The sequence below is a fragment of the Cannabis sativa genome, chromosome 9 (genome assembly GCF_029168945.1).
Source record: "Cannabis sativa cultivar Pink pepper isolate KNU-18-1 chromosome 9, ASM2916894v1, whole genome shotgun sequence".
NCBI lineage: Eukaryota > Viridiplantae > Streptophyta > Magnoliopsida > Rosales > Cannabaceae > Cannabis > Cannabis sativa.
The window spans coordinates 10,859,340-10,884,299 of NC_083609.1; the positions used below are offsets into that span (position 1 = coordinate 10,859,340).

Sequence of the window (24,960 nt, forward strand, 5' to 3'; positions counted from 1 at the left end):
TACCAATTTATTAACTTATTATAAATAAATATACTATAATAACAAAAAATAAATTATAATAAATACTATAAATTATACAAGCATGTCTCAAAATAAAGTCTAAATATTTCTTAAACAACAATAAAATTACAACAGTATTATTTATAAACAACATATGGTGAAACCTTTATTACAAGGAAATGGAAACAAACACCAACCAAAAAGAAATATATAATTTACAGCTTTACATACACAAGTTCAAATTGTTAAAATTTAATTTTTGTTTTTATGAATTAATTTGCTGTAATGATTATATGTCTTAGTCTTTGTTGTTCATTTTCTTTGGCTCTTCTTATACTTCTACCTGTAAAACGCAAAGTATAATACGAATTGAATTAGTAAAATATTGGTGAATAAACAATTAAGGAAGATGAAACTTGTTAAAAGACAAATAACATACATACATTGTGTTTTCTTTCATCACAATATCTAACTAAAAGAACACCTTCCTTGTAATCTCATAAGAAATGAATAATTATGATTTCTATAGGTAAAAAAACGGAAAACAATGAAAAGGCATTACATATGAAAAAGCATTACATAAATAATAGTTATATGAAGAATTAAATTGCATAACTTACTTTATTTGTGAAGATCATGAAAGAAGAGATGAAGATATAGTAAAAAGACCTTTGGACAATAAGAGAAATTTGAAAGCAATGGGATTGGTTTTATATTTTAAACTCTTGTTCGTGGAAACAATGGTGGCTGGCTTGGAATTAATGGCTTTTTTTTTTGGACCTTGGCCTGAAATGGTTACAATATTTTAATGAATATTTTGAGGATAATTGAATGAGTGTGGTGAGTAATATGATTATATGAGTATAGTGGTGAGTAGTTGTGAGATGTAGGAGAGAAAATCAAGGGATATGAGAGCATACGTGGGTTTTTTTAATATATTTTTTTGTTAGCAGTTTAAATTTTAAGTTATTATTTACAATTATTATTGACAAATTAAAATTGCTACTAAATATTTTCAGTAACTATTTTTTTTTTTTTATTTTAAGTGACATTTTGAAATGTCATCATTAAATTTAATATTTTGTGTCCTTTTTACAAATGTTAGTATTAATATATTTTAGTGATATTTTTTAAATGTTACTAAAGTTAAATATGAAAAAACTAATGGCATTTTTAATCAAATGTCACTAAAGTATATAGATAGTTACATTTTAATAAAATGTTATTAATTAAAATGTCAAGTCTTCTCTTTAAAGTGACATTTCCTATCAAATGTTACTTAAATGATATTATTATGACATTTTTTACAAATGTTACCAATCCAAATGTCACCAATTCTATATTTTGGTGTAGTGTTAGAAATAACTTACTGCAATAAAAGTGGGTTAGCTTGATGTACAAATAGGATTTTGAAAACCCTCAACCTCCGATGCCTTTCCTTGCATCTGAGCCTTTTTCTGGCCGCCTGTGATTGTCGCCGTGGTCGCCTACTCCCTAGGGTTTAGTCCTCTCCGGTAACTTAGAGTACAAGCTTAGCTTAGCTGTGACGCTCTCCGTACAAATAGGGTTTTTAAAACCTCAACATCCAATGCCTTTCCGAGCCTTTCTATATATTTGTCTCTTTTACATGATTAATAAAATTAGTATTTTGTGAATAGTTTGTAGTTTATTCAAATTGATTTATGATTGATTTGTATATTTTAATAACAAGGTTCATGTCTTGTTATTTTTCTATTGATTTATAGTTTTTTTTTTTTAATTATTATTTTATAGTTATTTTATAATTGCTTTTATGTTGTTGTTTATATGTTTTATAATTGTTTTATAAGTTTCTATGTTATTTTTATGTGTTTTTTTTTTTTGTATAGTTGTTGTTTAGTTTATGTGTATCTTTTATAGTGTATATTTTTAGCTTATTCCACATTATTGTTTTGTTGTATATATGTCCATTTATTTAATTTGTTAACTTTAAGTTATTTTTAAGTGGTTTTCAGAATATTTTTTTATTCAACAATTATTTTTTAGTTGTTTTATTTATGTATATTTTTTTATGGTGTATATTTTTAGTTTCTTTTTCACAAAAATTGTATGTGTGTTGCTTTGTAGTTTAAATACATATATAGTTTAATTTATTTTCACATATTTTATTAAAATACAATAATTTATTTTTGTTTAATTACATATTAACCATTATATTATATACCCCATTTTAAAATTATAAGATTTTATTATTTCTATTATTAATATAATTATTTATTTATTAACTTTTGATAAATAAATTATCATAGGAAAAAAAGGTTGAAAGTATGAAGGTGTAACAACAAATTCTATGGAAAAAGGGCGTGCGAGGTTCCCCTGCTTCTCCCATGGTGAAGAAGAAGAGGATCACTCGAAAGCTAGTCAATACCATCACGGTGAGTAATGATAGCGTCGAAGAGCTCCCATTAATCCAAGAAGTAGTTACCGAACGTGAGCAGGTGTAAGAATTCCATGACACTTGCAAGAACCTGATGATAGATACAAGAATTGAAATCGGTGGTGAGGAACAGAGCACTCGAGTTTCTCCAAGATCTGGTAGCTGGGCTGAGGAGGTTGAGAAAGCTGATTTCCAGTCAAGTGCAAAGGAGATATGGAGCAAATTCAATTGGAAAACCGGTGATGATTGATAAGGTTACTCAAGAGCGATCTATGGTGAAGTTTGTTCATGTCCTTGTTGAAATTGAGATTTCAGACGATCCACCAAAGATTATATGCTTCATTAATGAAAGAAAACAGTTGGTTGAGCAGTCAGTTGAGTATGAGTGGCTCCCAACTAAATGCTCGACTTGTGCTAATTTGGGGCATACTATTGCTAATTGCAATAAAGAGAAGAAAATTATAGGGAAGAAGAAACAAAGTGTTGAAAAAGAAAAAGTGCTAGACAAGCAAAAAGCTGATATCAATCAAGATAAAGATCCAGGGAAGATGGCTGATCTTAGGACAGTTGTTAATGACTCGAGACTAGATTAGGGAGATAAAGTAGTGCAAAAGCAATCAGGGGTGATGAAATAGATAGAGCTGAGAATGACAGTAATTGGATTACCCCCAAAAGAAGAGGGCTGAGACAGAGTGAAGGTTTAAAAAACCTGGAAGATCCTATAATTGCCAGAAGGAATAATAGATATGAAGTGCTGCAGGCTGCTGCAGTAGATGAGGTTTTGGTTACTAAACTCTAATCTTTTTGATGGATGCTTGTAATATGTTAGGATGGAGTGTGAGAGGTTTGAATAAAAAGGATAAGCAACTTGCTATTCTTGATGTGTTTAGATTGAATAAAATTGGTTTTATAGCTTTATTTGAAACCAAGATTAAACATTAGAAAATATTTGATATTATGGAGAATAATTTTCCTACTTAAAATTTCCATTCTAGTAATGTGGTTGCTGGGAGAATTCTGCTTCTCTGGCAGAAGAATTATGTCCAGGTGAATGTCATTAGTGAGGACAACCAGCTTGTTCATTGCAAAGTCAAGTTTTGTGGGCAAAAGAGATCTTTCTTTGTCACAGCTATATATGGGAGTAACTCGATGGAGACCCAAAAATATCTTTGGGATAAACTTGCTAGTTTTGGGAAGATTAATGAGCCTTGGATCATCTTTGGTGACTTCAATGCTATGTTTAGTTTTCAAGACAAATATGTGGGGAGACCTATTCAGAGTAAAGACATTTTAGATGCTCAATCTTGGCTTGCATTGGGTCAAGTTGAGGAATTCAAAAGTTTTGGTTCCTTTTACACATGGACTAACAAGCATGAGGTAGGTGACATGATTTTTTCTAAACTTGATAGAGTTTTCATTAACAACATTTGGTTGGACGAATTCCCCAACACAGATGCTTGCTTTAAGTGGGAGGTTGTCTCAGATCACTGCTTGTGTTTAATTCGTAATCAAGAGCTTAACAATGTTGGGGTGAAACCATTTCGTTATGGGAATCACTGGTCTTCATACTCAAGTTTCGATCAAACTGTCATGGTCAGTTGGAACAAGCCTGTTGCTGGTATTGGGCTTGAAAGGCTAGCGCAGAAAATGTTCGTATTAAAGCATGAGTTGAAGATCTTTAGCAGGAACAATGTTGGGGATGTTGCTATGGAGTACAAGGTAGCTAAAGATAGTACTGCCTCATCCAAGAGGAAGCTGCTACTAATTCGACTGATGTGTTGCAGCAACTTCCTGTTTCAAATTTGTAGCAATAATTTATGATAGCTAAAGACAGATATACTCAGTTGCTTAGGCAGCAAAGCAAGATAAAGTGGATTAAATTCAATGATAAAAATTCTAGATATTTTCATATGGCTATGAGGAAAACAAGAATGGAGAATAGAATTACCACTTTTATGAAAGGAGATACAATTGTTGATAACTTATAAGAAAGTGGTAAAACCCTTTGTGAATCACTTTGAGACCTTCATGGGCAGCAAGAGTAATGCTTCTGGCAGTATTGATGTCAACTGTATAAAGCAAGGGAAATGTCTCAACTTGGAACAAGTCAATTTGATTAGACCTTTTAACAAGGGGGCGTCAAGAAAGTTTTATTTAGTATTCACCCTGCTAAAAGCCCAGGGTTAGATAGTTTTGGCTTGGGTTTCTTCAGAGACACGTGGAGCGAGATTGGAAATGAAGTTTCAAATGTAATTTTGGGGTTCTTCACTAGTGGTAGACTTCCTAAACACTTAAATGAAACTTTTATCTCCTTAATCCTAAAAATTGCCAACCCGACTTCTGCTAAAGACTACAGGTCGATTGCTTGTTGTAACACAATTTATAAATGCATTTCAAAATTGATTTGCTCCAGACTTTCAGAATTGCTCCCCAACATTGTTCAGAATAATCAAGGTGCATTTATTAAAAATAGATTGCTTGCTCATAATATCATGATATTTCAAGACCTTCTTAAAGGGTATACAAGGAAAAATATATCAGTAAGGTGCATCATGAAGATTGACCTAAGTAAGGCTTACGACACTGCCGATTGGAAATTTGTTGAGGATCTTTTAAGGTCTTTTTGTTTCCCCTCACAGTTTATTATGCGGATAATGACTTGCCTGGAAGGAACTCACTATCATTTATTATTAAATGGTAGAATTCAAGTCAACTTCAAAGGGAAAAAAGTCTCCGTCAAGGTGACCCCCTGTCCCCATTGCTCTTTGTTGTGATTATGGAGTATCTTACTAGACTATGTAATCAGTTTATTGAGAAGAATGGGTTTGGTTACCATCCACTGTGTAAGCACTTGCGCTTCACTAACTTGTATTTTGCAGATGACCTTGTTATTTTCTGTATAGGGAATGTAAACTCGGTGAAGCTTATTTATGAAGTTTTCATGTGTTTCTGCAAAGCTACAGGGTTATCGGCCAACATAGCAAAATCTCACATCTATTTTTCGTCAATGAAGAGACCAAATTTTGACTTAGTTCATTTCGAAGAAGGCAGCTTCCCTCTCAAATACTTGGGAGTCAATCTTCGTCTAACCAAATGGAAGCTCTCGGATTGTGGTGTGATCCTTGATAAAATAAACAAGAATCTGAACTACTGGGCTAGTAGGAACTTATCCTTTGTTGGTCGGGCGCAATTGATTCACTAGGTTTTACTTGGAATCAGGAATTTTTGGATGAGCATATTCGTTATTCCTTCCAAGGTCACATCTTCCATTGATAAGAGTTGTCGAGATTTTCTTTGGGGAACCAAAGGGAATAAGAGCAAGCTTCACCGTGCCTCTTGGGAAAAAGTTTATCTCCCTAAGGGTCTTGGTGGAGTTGGGTTCCGAGAAGGTAAAAAATGGAACAAGGCTCTAATGGTGAAATTTCTTTGGGCTTTATCTAACAAACAAGATTGTTTGTGGGTAAAGTGGATAAACTCTATCTATTTGAAAGACAATGACATTTGGAGCTTCCCAAAAAATCGTGATAGCAGTTGGTATTTCAAGAAGTTGCTGAATCTTCGTGACAACACAGATGAAGCCAAGTTGAGGCTTGCTGTGACAGGTACAAAGTTCAGAGCCAAAAAGTTTTATAACCTGCTGTTAGAGGGGTCTAAAGCTAAGTATGCTAGTGCTATTTGGAACAACTTATTGGTGCCTAAGCACAAATTTATTTACTGGCAGGTTGTTAACTCACAATTGCTCACTAGAGACTTTCTGAGTAGACTGGTTTCATTGCAGAACACATTGTGTCTGGTCTGTGATGCTGAGTTAGAAACTCATGACCATGATTTTTTCAGCTGCATCTTCGCCAAACAAGTGCTTGAAGATGTGAACACTTGGCTGGGAGTTTACAATTGGCCTAGTTCAATTTCCGATCTTGTTAGCAGGTGCAAAAACAAGGCGCAAGACCTCTAAAATTGGGTCCTAAACATGGTGACAGCTGTTACTTTGTATCAGCTTTGGTAAAATAGGAATCGATGCATCTTCGAGTTGACTTGTGCTTCTCCTAGAAGCCTAAGTTTGAAAGTTAGGAAAGTTGTTCAACTTGTAATTATGAGTAAAGGTCTTTTCAAAATTTGCTAAAGAAATTTGTATTTACTAAATGTAATTAAAAGTTGGTAGTGTTGTTAAATGTGGCTGCTGCCGTGAGGTTGTGTTTGGCTCTTGCCTTGGTTGTTTGTAGCTTGTTCGTTTTTGAATAAAAATTCCTCTTTTTTTTTTTTTTTTAAGCAAATTCTATGAAAAAAAATCATGTAGTAGTACAAAAAGATAAATCGAGTTGTCAAAACTAAGTAAAAAAAAATTAATACAAAAACATATTGAGGAGTTAGATATTATTTTGCATATTGCAATTATGTCATTATTTTATTATTTTTCTATTGCTTTATAGTTATCTTTTGATTGTTTTATAATTGTATTCATGTTATTTATTAAGGTGTTTTAGAGTTGCTTTTTTTTTATTATTTTATTAAAACACAGTATTTTTGTAATTTTAAAACTTTAATACAATATTTTAAAAAACTCAGTATAGTAAAAATGTAAAAAAAAAAAAAAGAGTGAGCAAAAATATAAAAATGACAAAAAAATTAGTATTTTCGTAAGATCTCCTATAAATTACTCCATAGGATAGGATGGCCCAATTAGTTTTCATTACACGGCCCATTAACAATTGGAAGATAGTAATCTTATCCACTCCAGTGCTCCACCTCAATCCTTGAAACATAGCTCTCACCAAAGAAAAGGACTCAATTCAGTTCCTACCATGGCCACCCTTCACTTCACTCCATCTCCTTCCCTTCTTCCGCCGAGACAAAGGCACCCCAACAAACCCATCACTTCCGGCTTTGAGCTGCATCTACGGCGGAGACTCACTCCAACCTCACAGCGTCGCTCATCCTTGACCGTACGATCCTACAAAGTGGTGGTCGAGCACGATAACCAGTCGACCGAGCTGGAGGTTGACCCGGACGAGACCATACTCTCCAAGGCCTTGGACTCGGGCCTTTCAGTGCCTCATGACTGCAAGCTCGGTGTGTGCATGACCTGCCCTGCTAAGCTCTTGAGCGGTTCGGTTGATCAGAGTGAAGGTATGCTGAGTGACGATGTGGTGGACCGCGGCTACGCATTGTTGTGCGCCGCTTATCCCACGTCGGATTGTCATATTAGGCTCATACCGGAGGAGGAGCTGCTTTCTCTTCAACTAGCTACTGCTAATGACTAAAACTGGGTTCTTGGGTTGTTTAGTAGTTTTGATGGTGTTTATTTAAATTGGGCTGGCTTAGATTGTTCAAGTTGGGTATTTGATATGTAATAACAAGTATCAATTTTTGATGACATTTTCGAAATTTATCATGTTGTTGTGTGAGGTCATTATACATGATGACACTAAAACAAATTTATAATATAATTAAGAAATATTACATGGAAGAGATCTAACTAGCTAAGTTCGATTGACGGTGTACCAAAACGAAAGCAAATTATTTCTAATACAAACATGTATTTGTTAAATCTTTACCTTTTCTTTTTCTTAAGATCTGAAGTTATAGATGGGAGGACCCAATTTCCTGGGGTTCCTTTGCTTAATTTTCACCTTTACATTAATCCCATTATCAATGATTGACTGAAGCACAAGTCCAAGCTTTCCTTCCAACTTGTCTCCTTTCCTTGGTGTATAAACTACATCATGTATATCATCAGCCAAAGCTCTCTGAGCAAGAACTGACCCTACAGCAGAGCAAGCTGCTGAATTTCTAGTTGAAGCCAAATCAAACTTCATATCCTTGGATATTGAATGTGCCACAACCACAACCTTACTAGTGGCACGATGAACAATGCAGGCACGAACAGAAGCATTTGATATAAAAATGTCCAAGCAGAAAGGTTCATGGTAAGGACCTGTAAGCTGATTATAAGTGGGATTCCTCAGCTTCTTCTTCTTATCATTGTAAGTAGTGTCCGTTTGATCCAATGCAGTAAAACCATTACCATACCGGTTTCTCATGACACTGGAAAAATCTTCAGAATTGGAGGCCAGATTTGGAGATTGGGTGTCCCTTACTGTTTCTTCTGAACCATATTGCTTCCTCTTATTGTCTTCTAAATCACAATTTTTCTTGGAAGAAGATGGGTTGTCCCTTAGTCCTTTTGAATCATTCTTGTTCCTTTTGCTCTCCTTAGGATCATCTTTTTTCTTGGACGATTTCTTCCTACGATGGAAGTCAAAACTGTACTCTTCAAATTCTTTCGAATCACGATCGATCTTGTAAAAAAGGCTACCACGGATTCTCAAATTATCAATATCATCCATATCAGGGTCAGCTTCATTAAATGGTGAATTGCTAACACCCAAGTCACCAATCCCTTTCGGTGATGAACTTGTTGTGACTGCAGGTTCTTCCTTTGTTCGCCAAGCTTGGGCCAAACCCGATGAAAGTTGCCAAGAGGAATCATCCACGAGCTCAATGTCATAACCACCAAAATAAGGGTTGCAATCAGGGAACAAGGGAGAAAGATGGAGATTACTAGAACAATTAGTATGAGCTAATTCACTTTCCTTATCCAAAACAGACGAGGATGAGGCTTTGGGGAAAGAACTCCAAGTGGTTGACAACAAATTAGGTTTCCCCTTCAACACAGAGCTGATTCCTCTCCTTAAGAACATTACTAAGATCTAGGTTATCGAACTTATATACGAAGAGACTCTCTTGGGCGAAACATCAAACACCTGATATGCAACTCTGGATCAAACAGTAAATCCTTCAATTGTCAAATAATCTTACTTCTTTCGTGAACTTTTGGCTCTTTGTTGTTCTTCCTACAAAGATAAATGTTTTTTGAACGTGAATCTTAAATCGAATTGTAGAAGAGGAAGAAATCAAATATATGAGAGGGGGAACCTAGTTTGATCTTAAGTAGCCGAAATCCTTGGAGGTGAGGGTTGAAGGAGAGCTTTCACAGTAGCTAAGTCGCTATGGCTATACTGACTACTTCCATATATTTTTGTGCTTTTTTTTTTACTTCTTCCTGTTACAGAAATTACAAATTTTATAAGCTTTTTATTGGTGAAATTCAAGAAAGAATTTATAAAATATGAAAAATTAAAATAATTAGGCTAATTAGTTAAATTTTAGGTAGTCATAACTTATTGTCTATATAAATAGATATATATATTTTAAAACAAATTAAAAATTATATTTTTACAAATTTATACCAAAACTATAAAAATTAAAAAAAATTATTTTTGTATAGTGTATATTATCAATATTATAAAAATTAAAAAATTTCTTTTATTATATCAAAATTTTATAATTTAATATTTTTAAAATTAATATTTATAGTTAAATATATTTAGTATAATATTCATTAAAAATAGTTCTATATATGATGATGTTGAATTTAATTTTTAAATGTTATAATTAAAAATATCTTCATATCCATAAAAAATTGCAGCAAAAGTCTTTAAAAACATTAATTTGATGTAGATAAGTTCTCAAACTCAAAAATTAGTGGTAATATTTGTTAGCTTGTTCAAACTGCCACAAGTCGAAGCATTATTAGTCCAAATAATAATTTAATTAAGAAATAAATAAATTATTTAAAAATCATAAAAATGATTTCTTTTTTTTCTTTTTTATATCTTTTCTTTTTTCTTTTTTCTTTTTCTTTGATATTCTTCATCTTTTTCATCCAACCTAACCCTTACCCATATGATCTCGATCCACCCCAACCTCATGACCTACACGGCCGCAGTAGTGTTCATTGGATCACATCCAATGGATTTGGACCTAACCGATTCAATTTAATTATATATTGGATATTGAATTTTATCATCCGATCTAATCCAATCGAATTGAGTCATCCGATCCGATCCGATCCAATAGATGTATTAGATTGGATCGGTTCCAACCATGCATTGACTGGTTTTTTATTGGATTGGATTCATTCAATCTATTTTAGCTATCATTTTAGTTAATTTCATTAAATATATATAAATATAATTTAAAACTTAATAATCCAACATATATAATAAACATTAATTTAGTCCAACCTAATTCTCATAATCTCATAATAAAACTGTTAAAAAATTAAATTTATTCAATACATATTGACAATTATATTAGCGTTTAGGAAGATGAGAATTAATATTTAAATCTAAGATTTTTTTTAGTTAATCTCATGTGTTAAATATATATATATATATATATATATTAAATCAATTAATATATATTTTTAAATAAAATATATTCAATATATAAAATTATAAATGTATTTTAAAAATATATAAATATAATTGGATGACCATTGGATGATAATTGGATCAGTTTGGTCGGTTATCCATTGGATCGGATGTCCAGTCCAACAACCGATCTGATCCGATTGGATTTTCAAAATTTACATCCGATCCGATCCAATTATGATTGGATATCTGATTCTATTGGATCAGCTGAAATTAGATCGGTCGGTTGTAATTAGATTGGATGACTTTCTGCACACCCTTAGGTCGCACCCCTGCTCTTGTCAACTGGCCAGTAAAAACCAACCACCCATCCTCTCGATCTCTCCCCCTCACTGAGATATCACCCTCTCGATCTATCATCTCTCACCCTCTCTATCACTCCTGTCGTTCTCCTTTGGATCTAACGAATCGCACCAAAGTTTTCACCATGACAGCAAAGTCTTTGTTCTTCTCTGGCTCTGACAACCACGACAGCAAGTTCTGCATTCGTCTCTAACTCCAACTAGTTTTTGACTATTAATTCCTCTAGTTGAAGGCCAAGGCAGCACCACTGACTTTCTCAGTTGAACCCAACATTTGCATTTGAATCTTGAGTAATGGGTTTGGGTTTCAAGTTTATATTTTGGGTTATTTTTTGTTGTGATATTCATTGATTGAATAAGGAATTTTGACTATTGATTATGTTTAGGGATTTTCCATTATGAGATCTTTGTTACTGTTTTTTTATTCTCATGGTGGTAGTCTTGCCAGGATTGGGGTCTCGTCAGGGTTTGGGTTTTTGTTGGTGGAGGTGGTGTTGGGTTTTGGGGTGGGGCTTAGTAGATGGTGGTTTTTAGGGGTGGTGGTTTCTAGGCATCATGAAGAAGAAGAAGAAAGAAAATAGAAAAAATAAATAAATAATTTATTTAGTTTTTTTTTTTAAAAAAAAAAACTTTGAATTATTTTCAATTAAAAATATGATTATGACCAATTATTTGTTAACATGTGTTGTTGCCCTTGATTTTGCCCATGTGGACCTGGATAAGGATGACACGTGGATACGAAAAAGACCAGCACTTATGGAAATTAGCTAAGTCTTAGACGAGGGAAGAATGACTCAGAAAGGTGTCTCTCGGAGGAGACACAAAGAGTATCTTTATGCTCCCAGAGGCCAAAGACGTGCTAAGACAGTTTCGGGAGGTACTGGAATCTATTGAACAATCACCTCGCATTTAATGCCGCATGGGGAAAGACGTATTGAAATCTCCATAAATGACATGACAGAGGGCGTAACCCCCCTTTTTCAGCTATTACACTATGATCAATAAGGCTAGTGACGACTACTTTATGAGGAATCACATCAATCAAGAGGGGATAAAAGATTATATCCACCTAACTCCTAAGATACCTACGGTATAGGTCATGTATTTCCTATTTTGCATCTTCTGGGAATATGTGCCCCTATGAAGCTAACACAGAAAAACAAGTGATCCATTCCTAGGGATCACCCCCATAAAAACACTATAAATACCCCCACAAACATACTGAAAAAGGGGTCGAGGATTCTGGCTTCAAAGGAATCAAAGAGAGGAAATAGGAGAGAAATCCACCAAGAACATTCTCTATAATAAATACTCTCATTAATAACAAAAACTCGTGGACTAAGACTCATTAATGCCCCAACCACGTAAAAATCTCATGCGCTAAACTTCCTACAGCTTTTCTTATATATTATTTGACTGGTTGCCAAAAACCTCGGTCAACACGTGTCATTTTAAATTATTAAACATATCTGTTAGTAAAAAAAAAATACTAACATAATTACAAATATGGTTACCTTAGAGACTATTACTACTAATTTTTGAAGTTAAGAATTTATTTACATTAAATTGATGTTTATGAGGACTTATACTGCAATTTTTCTAAATAATTAATATAAAGATTTAAGAAAAGAAAACATAACACTAATTTGAATATATATATATTATTAAATTTTAAAAAAATCCCTTTAAAAAAAGTTTTTAGAAAAAAAAAATGAAAAATATTAACCTTTTGTTTTTCGGTAGGTGGGAAATCTATGCCAGAATTCTAAATTTATTCACATTGTAATTTTATTTAGATAGGGGATTGAAGTTCACACCACTCATCCATGAAAATGTACTTGAAAAGATTGTTAAGTTGAATTATATCTAATTACCTCAAAATTTTAGAACCCTATAAATTGAGGGTTTCTAGAAGTGTCTAACTACAAAATATACACAGAGGCATGTTGACGATGAGAACTCGTCAACAAAATATTAAAAACCAAATGTAATATTCAAAGATTTTAATGGAAGAACAATCAAAGAAAAATCTTAGACTCTTAAACTCTCTTTCGAAAACTACTGTTTCATTGATCTTTTTTCCAAAAAAGTCCCCTTTACAATTACCTCAAAGACCCTATTTATAGTGAGTTCCCTACGATTTTAAATTTCATCAGATCCCTTAGTTTGAGAATGTCAGGTCACTTTCATACTAGGTAGACTAGTACCTCAGATAGTCTGCTATCCCAGGCATCCTCCTTAGCACAAAAACTCTCTTCCACTTGTACCTTGGGTGGGGTAAACTTTGTCTTCATTATCCATACTTATTGTGTAGTCTCTATATTGTTTGTAATTTTCTTGCTTACACGACCCTAGCCTCAGTCTTTTCTCCTTACTTTTATTTGTATGAGGAGAAAGTAAAAGGAATGGAAGGAGGTATGAGGAGGTTGGGCGCGTGGGAGCTGGGCACGCGCGAGGAGAGAGGCTGGGCGCGTGCGAGGAGAGAGGATGGGCGCGTGCAGGGAGGGGAGCCTAGGTGCGTACGCACGGAGAGGAGGCTTGGCACGTGTATGGGGATAGGAGGCTGGGCGCGTGCGCGAGGAGAGGAGGCTGGGCATGCGGGGCTTCGCAGGGGGGAGAAAAGGCTGGGTGCGTGGGCAGATATGATAGGGAGATGTGATGAGAGGGACAAGGAAAAAAAAAGTGGGGGCCATTCTTTGTGCCTTTTATTTGTTTTGAGAATCTTACATTATTCCTCCCCCTTATTTGTTGTCCAAAAGAACATTCATTTATTGAATTTTTGTGGTTAAAACTTGCCCCCAGTTTAAAAGAGCACTTTTAAGCGATCTTTTTGACTGCAGTTGAGCCATCCTTTAGGCCCTTTGTGGCGCACCTCGTCTGGTAGAGTAGAGTATCCGACATGACTTACCGAAACATTAATGAGATCATTCAATGAGGTAGGTGGGTCACATGTTGCTTCTCATGTGTGCATGTAACTAACCTCGTCCATTGATCTTATTTTGATCCAATGGTTAGTATTCACTTCTTCACCTTATAAATAGGTTTCTACTTTCACCTGTCCCTTTCTCATTCTTACTTCCCATCACTTTCTATCTTTCTTTATTTTCTATTTCTTCCAATCTCTTCCTACATTCCAAGCCCTTTAACGTTTGTTCTTTCTTTGAGTTCCGACGTAGCGAGTCTCTTCTTACTCAAGTCAATCTTGTCAGGTACCTTCTTTCCCCATTTATATTACTTTTCTTTTATATTTATACACCCACCATACTTGTGAACACAATTCAGCTACTCTGACTTTTTCGGCGCCGGCAACAACTTGGGTGACTTTTTCGACACTGACAGCTACTCCGACAACTTTTTTGGCACCGACAACAAACTCCAGCGACTTTCCGGCCCCAGTGACAACTCCACCGATCACTATAGTTCATTTATTTTATTTTTTTTAAAAAAAAAATATGAAGGGAATTTTAATATTTTTTATTGTAATTTAAAGTGGCATATCCCACATATGTTACGTTTTTATTTTAAATAACATCTTTTTTCCTATTAAGTTTTTTCACTATATTTATGTAAACTAACTTTATTTTTCTCATATTTATGTAAATACCCCTAAAATATAAGATTTTACTTTGTTCTTTCATCCATATCATTTTTTATCACTTTACGGCACAACCATCAGGTAGGTTGTGGGTGGGCAGTTACTTTCACCCCTAGCAGCGCGATCATGGGGTATTTGAGGACGTTTGAAAGCTTTGTCGATCGATTTCATTGTGTCGGCAAGGTAGGCACTCGTTTAAAATTATCTCGTGGCTAGCATACGTGATAGTGTATGAGTGATTTTTTTATTGATTGTGTTGGTAGGCTCCGTGCTCGTGCATCGAACTACCAATCCTCCAACCTTCTTCAGTGTTGCTACAAGAGTGCTACTCATTTGAGCGCAACGTGGTTTCCTATGTTTGCTACCTCAGACAGAATGATTCATTTAGTTGTCTTTTTCCTCAATTCTAAAAGTCACCAAAATGGACCCACACTCTATTATTTAATATATTATTAAATTACTTTTAATGTTTTAAATATTATATTAATTATATCTTTTAACAGAAAAATTATAAAAAAAGAAAAGAAACATAACCCACTTATCATTGCTTGACAGTAGCAATTGTAACTAGGGGTGCACAAAATATGAGCCAAACCATTCAATCAGGCCAACCCTACCCATTTTTTTTGTAGGTTCATTGTGTTGAAAAGTGATAGACCATATAATTATGGGTTGGTTATGGGTTGGACACATTTTAACTTTATATAACCCAAACCAGTCCATTTCTTGAAAGGTGTTTCAAATTTGAGACAACTTTCATACATAAAATATATTTTACATCCACAAAATATATACAAATATATATTTTACGTTTTTATACATAAATAAATGGAAAATTTACATAGTATACTAATTTTTGCCCTTTTTTTTTACAAAAATACTGTCAGACAGTATTTTTTACTTTTTTACTGTATTTTTTTATAAGTTTCATACTGCAATATACTGTGTTAAGTTTTTATTGTGTTCTACTGGCGTTTTTTAGTTGTTCTACTGTTGTTTTGAGTTGTTCTATTTTGTGTTCTACTAGTGTTTTATAAAAACACGGTATTTTTGAAAACTTTTCCGTGTGACAGTATTTTTATAAAAGTTAACCCAAATTCCAGTATTTTTTTAAGTTTTCCAAATAAATTATATTATGAATTAACCAAAATACATCACTAACATGTAGTCTATAGTTATCCTACTACTTCTACCAATAAGCCTAATGTGAGAATCAATCACTATTATTAACTTTGCTACTCACACAATGATACCCTTACTACCTTAATTTTTTTTTAAAGTACTATAGTACACATATATGTATCTTTTTTTTTTAATGTATGCACTAGGTTGAATAATTTTATCCTATGTGTAACATAAATATTAAAATTTAAAATATTCATCTCAACCCAATGAATCCCACCCAACCCACCCCAATATTATTATAGTTGGGTTGTACAATAAAAAAAATTGAATGGTTTATAACTTATCTAAACCGCAATCATTAGGTTGGCCTATTAAAATACCTCTAACCCAGCCAACCAGGCCATGTGTTACGTGCAGTCTATGATGGCACGTTACAAGCTAAGTGATGCCCACAAGTTGGCCAAGTCGTGGCGCATGTTGTGGCGCATGTTGTGGTGCATGCAGGTGGCATGCTGATGCTTAGTTTGTATGCAGTGGCATTTTCGTAAATATCTTCAATATTGTCCGGAATGGGACGGGACTTGGTATTCACCATTTATTTGGGTCTACAAATAGAATGGTGCAATCGGTTTGGCGAAACTAGGTGATTTGGTATATGGTGCTTCCCATATGTCTACAGAGCAAAAATCATCTATGTTCCTGGTAGAAGGCTAAAAGTTCAGAATGCTCTTTAAGGGGGTACCCTGGTGTCAGCTCTCCACCACCCCTTTCACCTTGGTGCTAAGTGAGCTACTACTAGCCAGTGGGGACTAGTAGGGCGGGCATATGAGGACCACGAGGGGACTCATATGTCTCCATGAGTTGGAGTACTCATGGACATTATCGGGCCGACCCGGTAGTGCGTCGAAGAATGCCGCCAGAGGTTCAATGGTACGTTTCCCTTGGCTTGCCGGTATGCCGCTTGCACGGGACGTGGCCCAGATCCTCCTAGAGACGTTGTGGTGCGCCTAGACCACGAGTCTCAACACGAGATGACACGGGTAGTCATTCGTGGGCTAGTTTGCATATGCGCATGGGACGGATGCACCATGTTGGAAAGGGGCAAAGGTCTAATGTATGCAACTGGTTTGGTGGCTTGTCTTGAGGGCCTGCCAACATGCGTGGAGGCATGGCGCCTTGAGGATTGGTCCATGGACGTATGGGAGTCCTTGGGCGACGAGGGAGACTATTCGGACAGTATCGAATGGGGCATGATAGAGGCGTTGGCACGTTGGCTTGGTGTTGGCATCTCGCCACACATGCTACCTTGGTCACGAGTGACAAGGTGAGCGTCGGTGTTGGGATTTGTCTGACCATGGTGGGAACCTATGGATAGTGCGAGTATCTTGGCTAGAGAGTCTCGGTACATGAATGCACTCATGGATGCTTGCGAGCATGACTCGGCGGGAGTTGTTCGAGAGACGGGAGTGTGCCCGAGGGCACACGGTCGCGTGGAAAATGAGCCCATTGTTACTCGGATGGTTGGAAGGCTGACCTTGGCTTAGAGAAGTCAAGGTGCCGCACGGGTGTTCCGCTGCCTGAAAAGGTGAGCCCGTGACAGTTGGTATCAGAGCCAAGTTCATCTCAGTGGGAGGTGAACCTGGTTGGCCTATCCTAGAGAGGATGTAGGCGTGTGGACGGACCGAGATGGTCCGAATGTTGGAACAAGACGTCGTTGAGCCAGTTAGTCTTTTAAAGAGGATCAGTAGGTTGAGATGGAGTTAAGACTTGGTTGCTTCTCTTCATGGGAATACCGGACATCCTAAAGAGGAGACATGGATGGTTGCTTCGAGTCAAGTTCAGGGATGCTAGAAAGACAACTACCACGTGAAACTGTAGAGAAGCGCAACAGAATGTTTGAAACTCGTTGGCATAGGACAAGGTTGAGGGGATAGTCCCTGTTGTATGCTTGGTACACTAGGCCAAGTTTGCCTGAGTGACATTGTAAGCCGCAGGAGGCGCTTTTGTTGGAAAGGAAGCTTGCTGGCAGGAGTGTGGAAGTAGTGCAGGGACCGTCAGATTCTTGTTAGTCACGACAGAGGTCGAGAGTTGATAACCGAGATGGTTCAGATGGGGACAGACATGGAATGCTTCGGTTGCTACATTGTGTGTCGAGAGGGACGCACATGGAGACCAAGGCAGGCAGAGGCCGCAATCGTCAGAGGATGGTTGTACTTGGAGGTGTTCGCATGTGAGTTTTATTTGATCCATATGGAAGCGCCGAGGCAGTTGAGTGGAATGTGTTGGCTTGTTAAATCGCCATAGGGCGTAAGCCACACCAAGATATCGATAGAGTTGCGGAGTTGTGGAATAAAGGCATCAAGGAAGCCAGCAGGGCTAAGAAGACCGAGCGCAAGCATTGAGATGGCGCTAGAGTTTGTGTGGAGGCCAGAGGGCCGTGCCAGTGAGACTTAGTAGTCATGTTGGCCTGCGAAGGTCGAGAAGGGTGCTACAGTTTGCATGAAGGCCAGAGGGCTGCGTCATTGGAACTTAGTACACCGTGGGAGCCAGAAGGGCGTGATGCAAGTGTGAATCAGTTGGATGGTTGAGTGGGAAGTTAGTGCATGCATGTGGAAATCGACAGGGGTGCTAATGAAATAGTTGACTCGAGAGTCACATCCTGCGGGATGCACTCTTAGATGACATGGTGTGCATGAAGAGTTGGGGCGGTCAGGCACTTGCGTGTGAGCATGTTGTCGAGGACGCCAACAGATGAAGTGGGGGAGAGACCTTCACGGTTCACTCAACAAGACTACTTATTCATTGCAAGCATCGAGATGAGTATCATGGAGATTGATTGTTGTTCAGGATGTAAAGTCAAGAAGACTCAGGACACAGGCGAGCCGAGTTATACAGGGTGAAAGTCCGCGGGACTCGAATGTACTAAGATAACACCATGGCAATGTTGGCCGAAGGCAAAAGTCAGTAGGACTAGGGTACTAAGGCAACAATGAAATGTCGAGGGGCGAAGAGTCAGAATGATCGAGGCATTAGTTCAACATCTTCATCAAAGTGAAATGTGGAGTGGAGGAACCGTATGCGAGTATGCGGTTAGCTTGCGAGCTGTACCTTGAGAGGTATTCCTCTTAGAGAGAAGTTCTTCCCAAGTTGAAGTGGGGGAGCCCACTGATTCATGTGTTTGAAGAATCAGGGTACTTGTTCAGTTTTGGTGTGTGAATCCAGAGGGAAACACTACAACAGATTGGTTGTTCAGGGTGAAGACTTGCATGATTGCTGCAAGCTGCAGATAGACAATATGCAAGGGCGTAGACTGAGATCAAGACTGAGCTAGTTTGCGGCATGTTATGGGCATGTTTTGTGTTTATGGGACACTGGTGTTGTATGGGACACTGTAAGTCGAATGATTCAGAGAACATATGCCGATGGGAGATAGCGGATTGGGATGACTTCAAGTCTTAAGAGTAAGACTGGGTGCCATCAAGTTTATCGAAAGTTAACGAGTCATCAGAGGATGCAGGGTTGATCTTGGGAGATAAACTTGTGACAGTATTTTGGGAGCCGACACAAGCAGGAGCTCAGAGGAGCGAGTGTGCAATGGGTCAGTGGGGCCTTTTGCATAAAGCCGTGGGTATGCGGTTGGGCCGGAGGGCCAATGTTGTGAACTTCGCGAAGAAATTGGGTGCAAGAGTGCACTTGGTGCTGCATTGGGTGCAGTTGGCTTGCGAGCCTCGTCCAGGTGGGACGCACCAAACTTTATCCTGCGATGAGAGTGTCTTGCTCGATTGCCATCAGGAGGATGGTGCGCCATAGAGTTGGCGTGTGTAGTTTCCGAAGGGACTTGTCCAGAGGGACTTGGCTTCAGTGAAAGCGTGTTTTGTAGGTGCCGTTGGGAACGGTTGGTTTGCGAACCTCACCCCGAGGGGTGCACCATACTTTGTCCTTGTCGAAAGGAGTATGCATTGGACGATTGGCGAGTGAGCTGCAATCAGAGGATGTGGTAGCTTCAGGGTCAGTGTTGCAAGGGCTACTTGGTTGACTGGAGGGACGTTGTGATGGACTCAGAGGAGTTCATGTTGGGAGAAGCGTGGGGTAAGCTTAGGAGTCGAGATCAGGGAGATTTGCCTGCGGTCCGTCGATGAGGGCATCGACATGTTGAAGTGGGGGAGAATGTTACGTGCAGTCTATGATGGCACGTTACAAGCTAAGTGATGCCCACAAGTTGGCCAAGTCGTGGCGCATGTTGTGGCGCATGTTGTGGTGCATGCAGGTGGCATGCTGATGCTTAGTTTGTATGCAGTGGCATTTTCGTAAATATCTTCAATATTGTCCGGAATGGGACGGGACTTGGTATTCACCATTTATTTGGGTCTACAAATAGAATGGTGCAATCGGTTTGGCGAAACTAGGTGATTTGGTATATGGTGCTTCCCATATGTCTACAGAGCAAAAATCATCTATGTTCCTGGTAGAAGGCTAAAAGTTCAGAATGCTCTTTAAGGGGTACCCTGGTGTCAGCTCTCCACCACCCCTTGCACCTTGGTGCTAAGTGAGTAACTACTAGCCAGTGGGGACTAGTAGGGCGGGCATATGAGGACCACGAGGGGACTCATATGTCTCCATGAGTTGGAGTACTTGGGCGACGAGGGAGACTATTCGGACAGTATCGAATGGGGCATGATAGAGGCGTTGGCACGTTGGCTTGGTGTTGGCATCTCGCCACACATGCTACCTTGGTCACGAGTGACAAGGTGAGCGTCGGTATTGGGATTTGTCTGACCATGGTGGGAACCTATGGATAGTGCGAGTATCTTGGCTAGAGAGTCTCGGTACATGAATGCACTCATAGATGCTTGCGAGCATGACTCGGCGGGAGTTGTTCGAGAGACGGGAGTGTGCCCGAGGACACACGGTCGCGTGGAAAATGAGCCCATTGTTACTCGGATGGTTGGAAGGCTGACCTTGGCTTAGAGAAGTCAAGGTGCCGCACGGGTGTTCCGCTGCCTGAAAAGGTGAGCCCGTGACACCATGCACCCCTAATTGTAACAGCCCACACAATCTTCTTTAATGGTCAAGCAACTTTGATTGTTGTTCTTGAACTGACAGAAATCAGCCCACACAATCTTCTTTAATGATCAAGCAACGTTGATTGCTGTTCTTGGACTGACAGAAATCTAGTAAGATGAAAATTAGGCGTTGGAGTTGGCGGAAGGAGCCAGTTGTTCAACTTTTCTTATCCCCTGGAGCTGTTGCATTGGATCTTAGTGCTTGATTTTCTTGGTGATGCCCCTGCTGCTGCCAGCCGTTACTCTTTTACCCCTTTTACTTGCTGCCTTTGCCTTTGAGTGCAAGAAATAGAACGTTTAATGAAGGACGGTTCCCTACTGTTTGTGGTATTCAGGTTTTGGTTAATAATTATTTGTTGACAATTAATTTGAATCTCTTTGTTTCCACCACAAACTCTGTTATTTGAGTCTTTGGTTTATAAGATGGTTCTTTCAGCAAAAAAAGAAAAAGAAATGATGGCTGATTAAAGTAAATTCATTTCGTGGACCTAATCCGATTAACAAAAGTGATATATCATGCCTAAATTGCTTTGTGCGGTCCATTTAAATGCTTGTTAATTTCATTTTTATGGCCCCCAATCCCCTTTTTTTCACTGGGGTTCTAAACTGAACCAAATCTATTCTAAAAACACTGAAATAGAATGCAATTCTTTGGTACTATGAAGAAATTTAGATTGTGTAATTTTTTCCACAACAAATCAAGATAATGGGTTTTCAAAATACACTAAATTTACCTCAAAATTACAACGGCCTTTTGTTTATACATTTGACTGGGAACATTTTCTTCTTCTTCATCATCTATCTCAGCTGAAGAAATCCTGAACACCTTTACCGGCGAAGAGTTGGTCGGAGAGCTCAGCCAAAACGAAATTGAGAGTGAGCAAAACAACACTAGACCCAGCTATCACACCCAACACAACCCCAGTCGTCCCCAACACCTTACCAAACGCCGGCCACTCTATTTTCCTAATCTCCTCAGCCACTCCGTCCAGGAAACCCTCCTCTTTCTCCGCCGCCTTCCTCTCCTCCATAGCCTTCTTTATCTCCGACCCCAATTCACTCAACTCCGGCTTTACCTCTCCCACTTGGTCTCCCACATTCGCGGATTCTGAGCTCCCTTGGGTCTCTTCCACGGCTTTTGTGGCGAGAAAAAACTGGCTTCGTTTCTCGGTGCCATTGATGCTCGTTGATCTTTGTTTAATCAGAGAAAGGTTGATGAAAGATGCCGGTTTTGATCGAACGGCTGAGGTTGGATGAGCATTGGTCGTTGTTGTTGTTGTTGTTGCTGTTGCTGAAGGTGTCACCGGGAACCGTACGGACATAGCGAGTGTCATGCTGGACTGGGTTTAATACCAAATTCGATCAAAACAGAGAGACCAAGATACACATTAACAGAAAATTGATTATTTATAATTGAAGTGAAATTACGACGAAATTAACATTCTCCTTTAAGATAGTGCAATTTTGCTTATAGAACAATGAACTGAAACCCATAACATGTGTTGAATTATGCAAAAATATGAACAAAGAAAGAAAGGAAAAATGAAGATAAGAAGGGTTTGAGAATAATACCTATGAGATGAGAGAGACCATAGAGTGAGAAACAAACGGATGGCGGGTGTGAGCGAGATAGAGTAGGTTTGGCTCTGGTCTGGTCCGGTGGTGTTCGACAAACTTGATGGATTTGGTTTGGTCGATGTGGGCCTAGCAAATGTTCAACTAACTTGGGCTTTTTTAGCCCACAACTTGCAAACTGGACAAGAGTCATTTGGAGGTAATTTGGTCCGACAAATTTTAATGCGATAAGTTGAAAAATACTTTTTTTTTTTATCCATTAATCAAAAATACCTTCATATTATTTTTTATTAAAATATACCTACTTTTCTGAGTGGATTGTCTAATATACCCTTACTCTCTACTTAAGTCTAGCATATTATTTACATAACCTAAGGGGTCTTATGGGAACATCATCCATAAAAGTGGGTATATCTAAAAAAATATGAAAATAGAGGTAAAAATTAAAACAAGTAAAGTAAAGTGGGTATACAATGTAATTTCCTCAATTTTCATTTAGGAAAGGGCTATTTACAATATGAAAAAAAAGGATTATTTTCAATAATATCGGAAAAATTATTAAGATTATGATAAATATGACATAAAAAGTAAATGCCACTAAATATGACATTATCTAACCAATCAAACTAAAAATATAGTTTTTTTTTAAAAAAAAAACCATATAAAACATTGAAAAGAGAATCTGAATTTAAGATTCATAAAAAATAAAAACTTAATTGAATTACCATAAAAAATATTAAAATTCCCTTCATATTTATTATTATTTTTTTTAAATAAAACAAAGGAAACTACAGTAATCACCGTAGTTGTCACTTGTGCTGAAAAAGTCACCGGAGTTTGCTGACGGTACTGGAAAAGTCGTCGGAGTATTTGTCAGTGCCGGAAAAGTCACCAGAATTGTCGTCAGCACCGAAAAAGTTATTGGAATTAGTATTGTCGCTGAAAAAATCATAGGAAAAATCGCCAAGGTCAATAATGACTATTGTGTTGAGTTATAAATATCTCGGGCAAGTGGTACTCAGCTTCCACTCTTGCCCAAATCTGATCTTTGGATTGGTTTATTCCTATAATTGAATTTTGAGAATGTCATATATACACAACATAAATGTACATCTTCTTCAAGTGTGTATATGACAAAGTTCTAGTTGAAGATATTTTGAAAGATAAATTAGAAGGGAGAGAAATATACTGAAGATGTGTATTCATTCAAAGAGTAATATGCTCTTATATAGGGGTGTAAAATGGCTTGATAATATTATGTTTCTTATCTTCAAAATTTTTGGAAGAGTAAAATTTTAGATATGATTTGACCTTACCATCCAATGGTTGAAATGATGATCAAATAAATCCAGTGGCCCAAATTTATTCATCAAGTATCTTTACTTCAAATTTTGGGAAGAGTAAAATTTTGGATATGATTTGACTATACAAAATCTAATAGTTGAGATGATGATCAAATAAATCCAGTGGCCAAAATTTATTCGTCAGATATCTTTACTTAAAATTTTGGGAAGAGTGAAATTGTGGATAAGATTTGACTATACCATCCAATAGTTGAGATAATGATCAAATAAATCCAGCAGCCCAAATTTATTCGTCAAGTATCTTTACTTTGAATTTTGGGAAGAGTAAAATTTTAGATATGATTTGATTATACCATCTAATGGTTGAGATGATGATCAAATAAATTCAGCAGCCCAAATTTATTCAAGTATCTTTACTTAAAATTTTGGGAAGAGTAAAATTTTGGATATGATTTGACTATACAATCTAATGGTTGAAATGATGATCAAATAAATCTAGTGGCCCAAATTTATTCGTCAAGTATCTTTACTTAAAATTTTGGGAAAAGTAAAATTTTGGATATGATTTGACTATACCATCCAAAGGTATAGATGATGATTAAATAAATTCAGCGGCCCAAATTTATTCGTCAAGTATCTTTACTTAAAATTTTGGGAAGAGTAAAATTTTGGATATGATTTGACTATGCCATCCAATGGTTGAGATGATGATCAAATAAATCCAGTGACCCAAATTTATTCGTTAAGTATCTTTACTTCAAATTTCGGGTAGAGTAAAATTTTGGATATGATTTGACTATACCATCTAATGGTTAAGATGATGATTAAATAAATCCTGTGGCCCATATAAAATTGAGAGAATTTACTTTGTAAATTCTAGATCTACTTATTGAAAGCTTAATTATATAGGCCTATGGTCCCCTCACTAGTTGAGATAATACTGCTTCCAGACTCAGTTAATTGGTTTTTATTAATTAATTATAGGAATTATTACATAGAAAATATAAATTGATATTTTATTTATAAAAATACCTCCATAAGGTAAAGACAACATTTATACCTTTTATGTGATTTTAATTACTAAAATACCACTTACACTATCATCACTTACACAATCAAACGATGGTTGCAGGGTGGTTGCTGCGTGGTTGCATCAGACGAATCAGACGATAGTTGCAGGGTGGTTGCTAGGTGGTTGGTCGAAGGTTGCATCAGACGAAGGTTTCAATCAGACGAAAGTTTCTGGGTAGTTGCTGGGTGGTTGGCTGAAGCTGCATCAGACGAATGTTTCAATTAGACGAAAT

General features: G+C 37.1%; 3 protein-coding genes across 4 annotated transcripts; 1 reads left to right on the forward strand and 2 right to left on the reverse strand.

Moving 5' to 3' along the window:
* Positions 1 to 7,172: 7,172 nt before the first annotated feature.
* On the reverse strand, positions 7,173 to 9,117 carry LOC115723163 (uncharacterized). Its single transcript, XM_061104445.1, has one exon. It carries the CDS (start codon positions 9,115 to 9,117, stop codon positions 7,984 to 7,986), a length of 1,134 nt encoding a protein of 377 aa, XP_060960428.1. The 3' UTR covers positions 7,173 to 7,983.
* On the forward strand, positions 7,219 to 7,883 carry LOC115723165 (ferredoxin C 1, chloroplastic). The gene has a single exon (XM_030652597.2). The coding sequence runs from the start codon at positions 7,219 to 7,221 to the stop codon at positions 7,675 to 7,677; it is 459 nt and encodes a 152-aa protein (XP_030508457.1). The 3' UTR covers positions 7,678 to 7,883.
* A 12,299-nt stretch (positions 9,118 to 21,416) lies between the features above and the next one.
* LOC115724137 (preprotein translocase subunit SECE1) lies at positions 21,417 to 22,507 on the reverse strand. 2 transcript variants are annotated; one of them, XM_030653604.2, is made up of 2 exons: positions 22,350 to 22,507; positions 21,417 to 22,117 (listed from the first exon to the last, which is right to left on the reverse strand). In XM_030653604.2, exon 2 carries the CDS (start codon positions 22,109 to 22,111, stop codon positions 21,581 to 21,583), a length of 531 nt encoding a protein of 176 aa, XP_030509464.2. In that variant the 5' UTR covers positions 22,112 to 22,117; positions 22,350 to 22,507; the 3' UTR covers positions 21,417 to 21,580. The 2 variants fall into 2 exon arrangements, with proteins under 2 accessions (XP_030509464.2, XP_060960429.1); XM_061104446.1 differs by having other exon boundaries at positions 21,417 to 22,112; positions 22,350 to 22,486.
* Between the last annotated feature and the right edge of the window lie 2,453 nt (positions 22,508 to 24,960).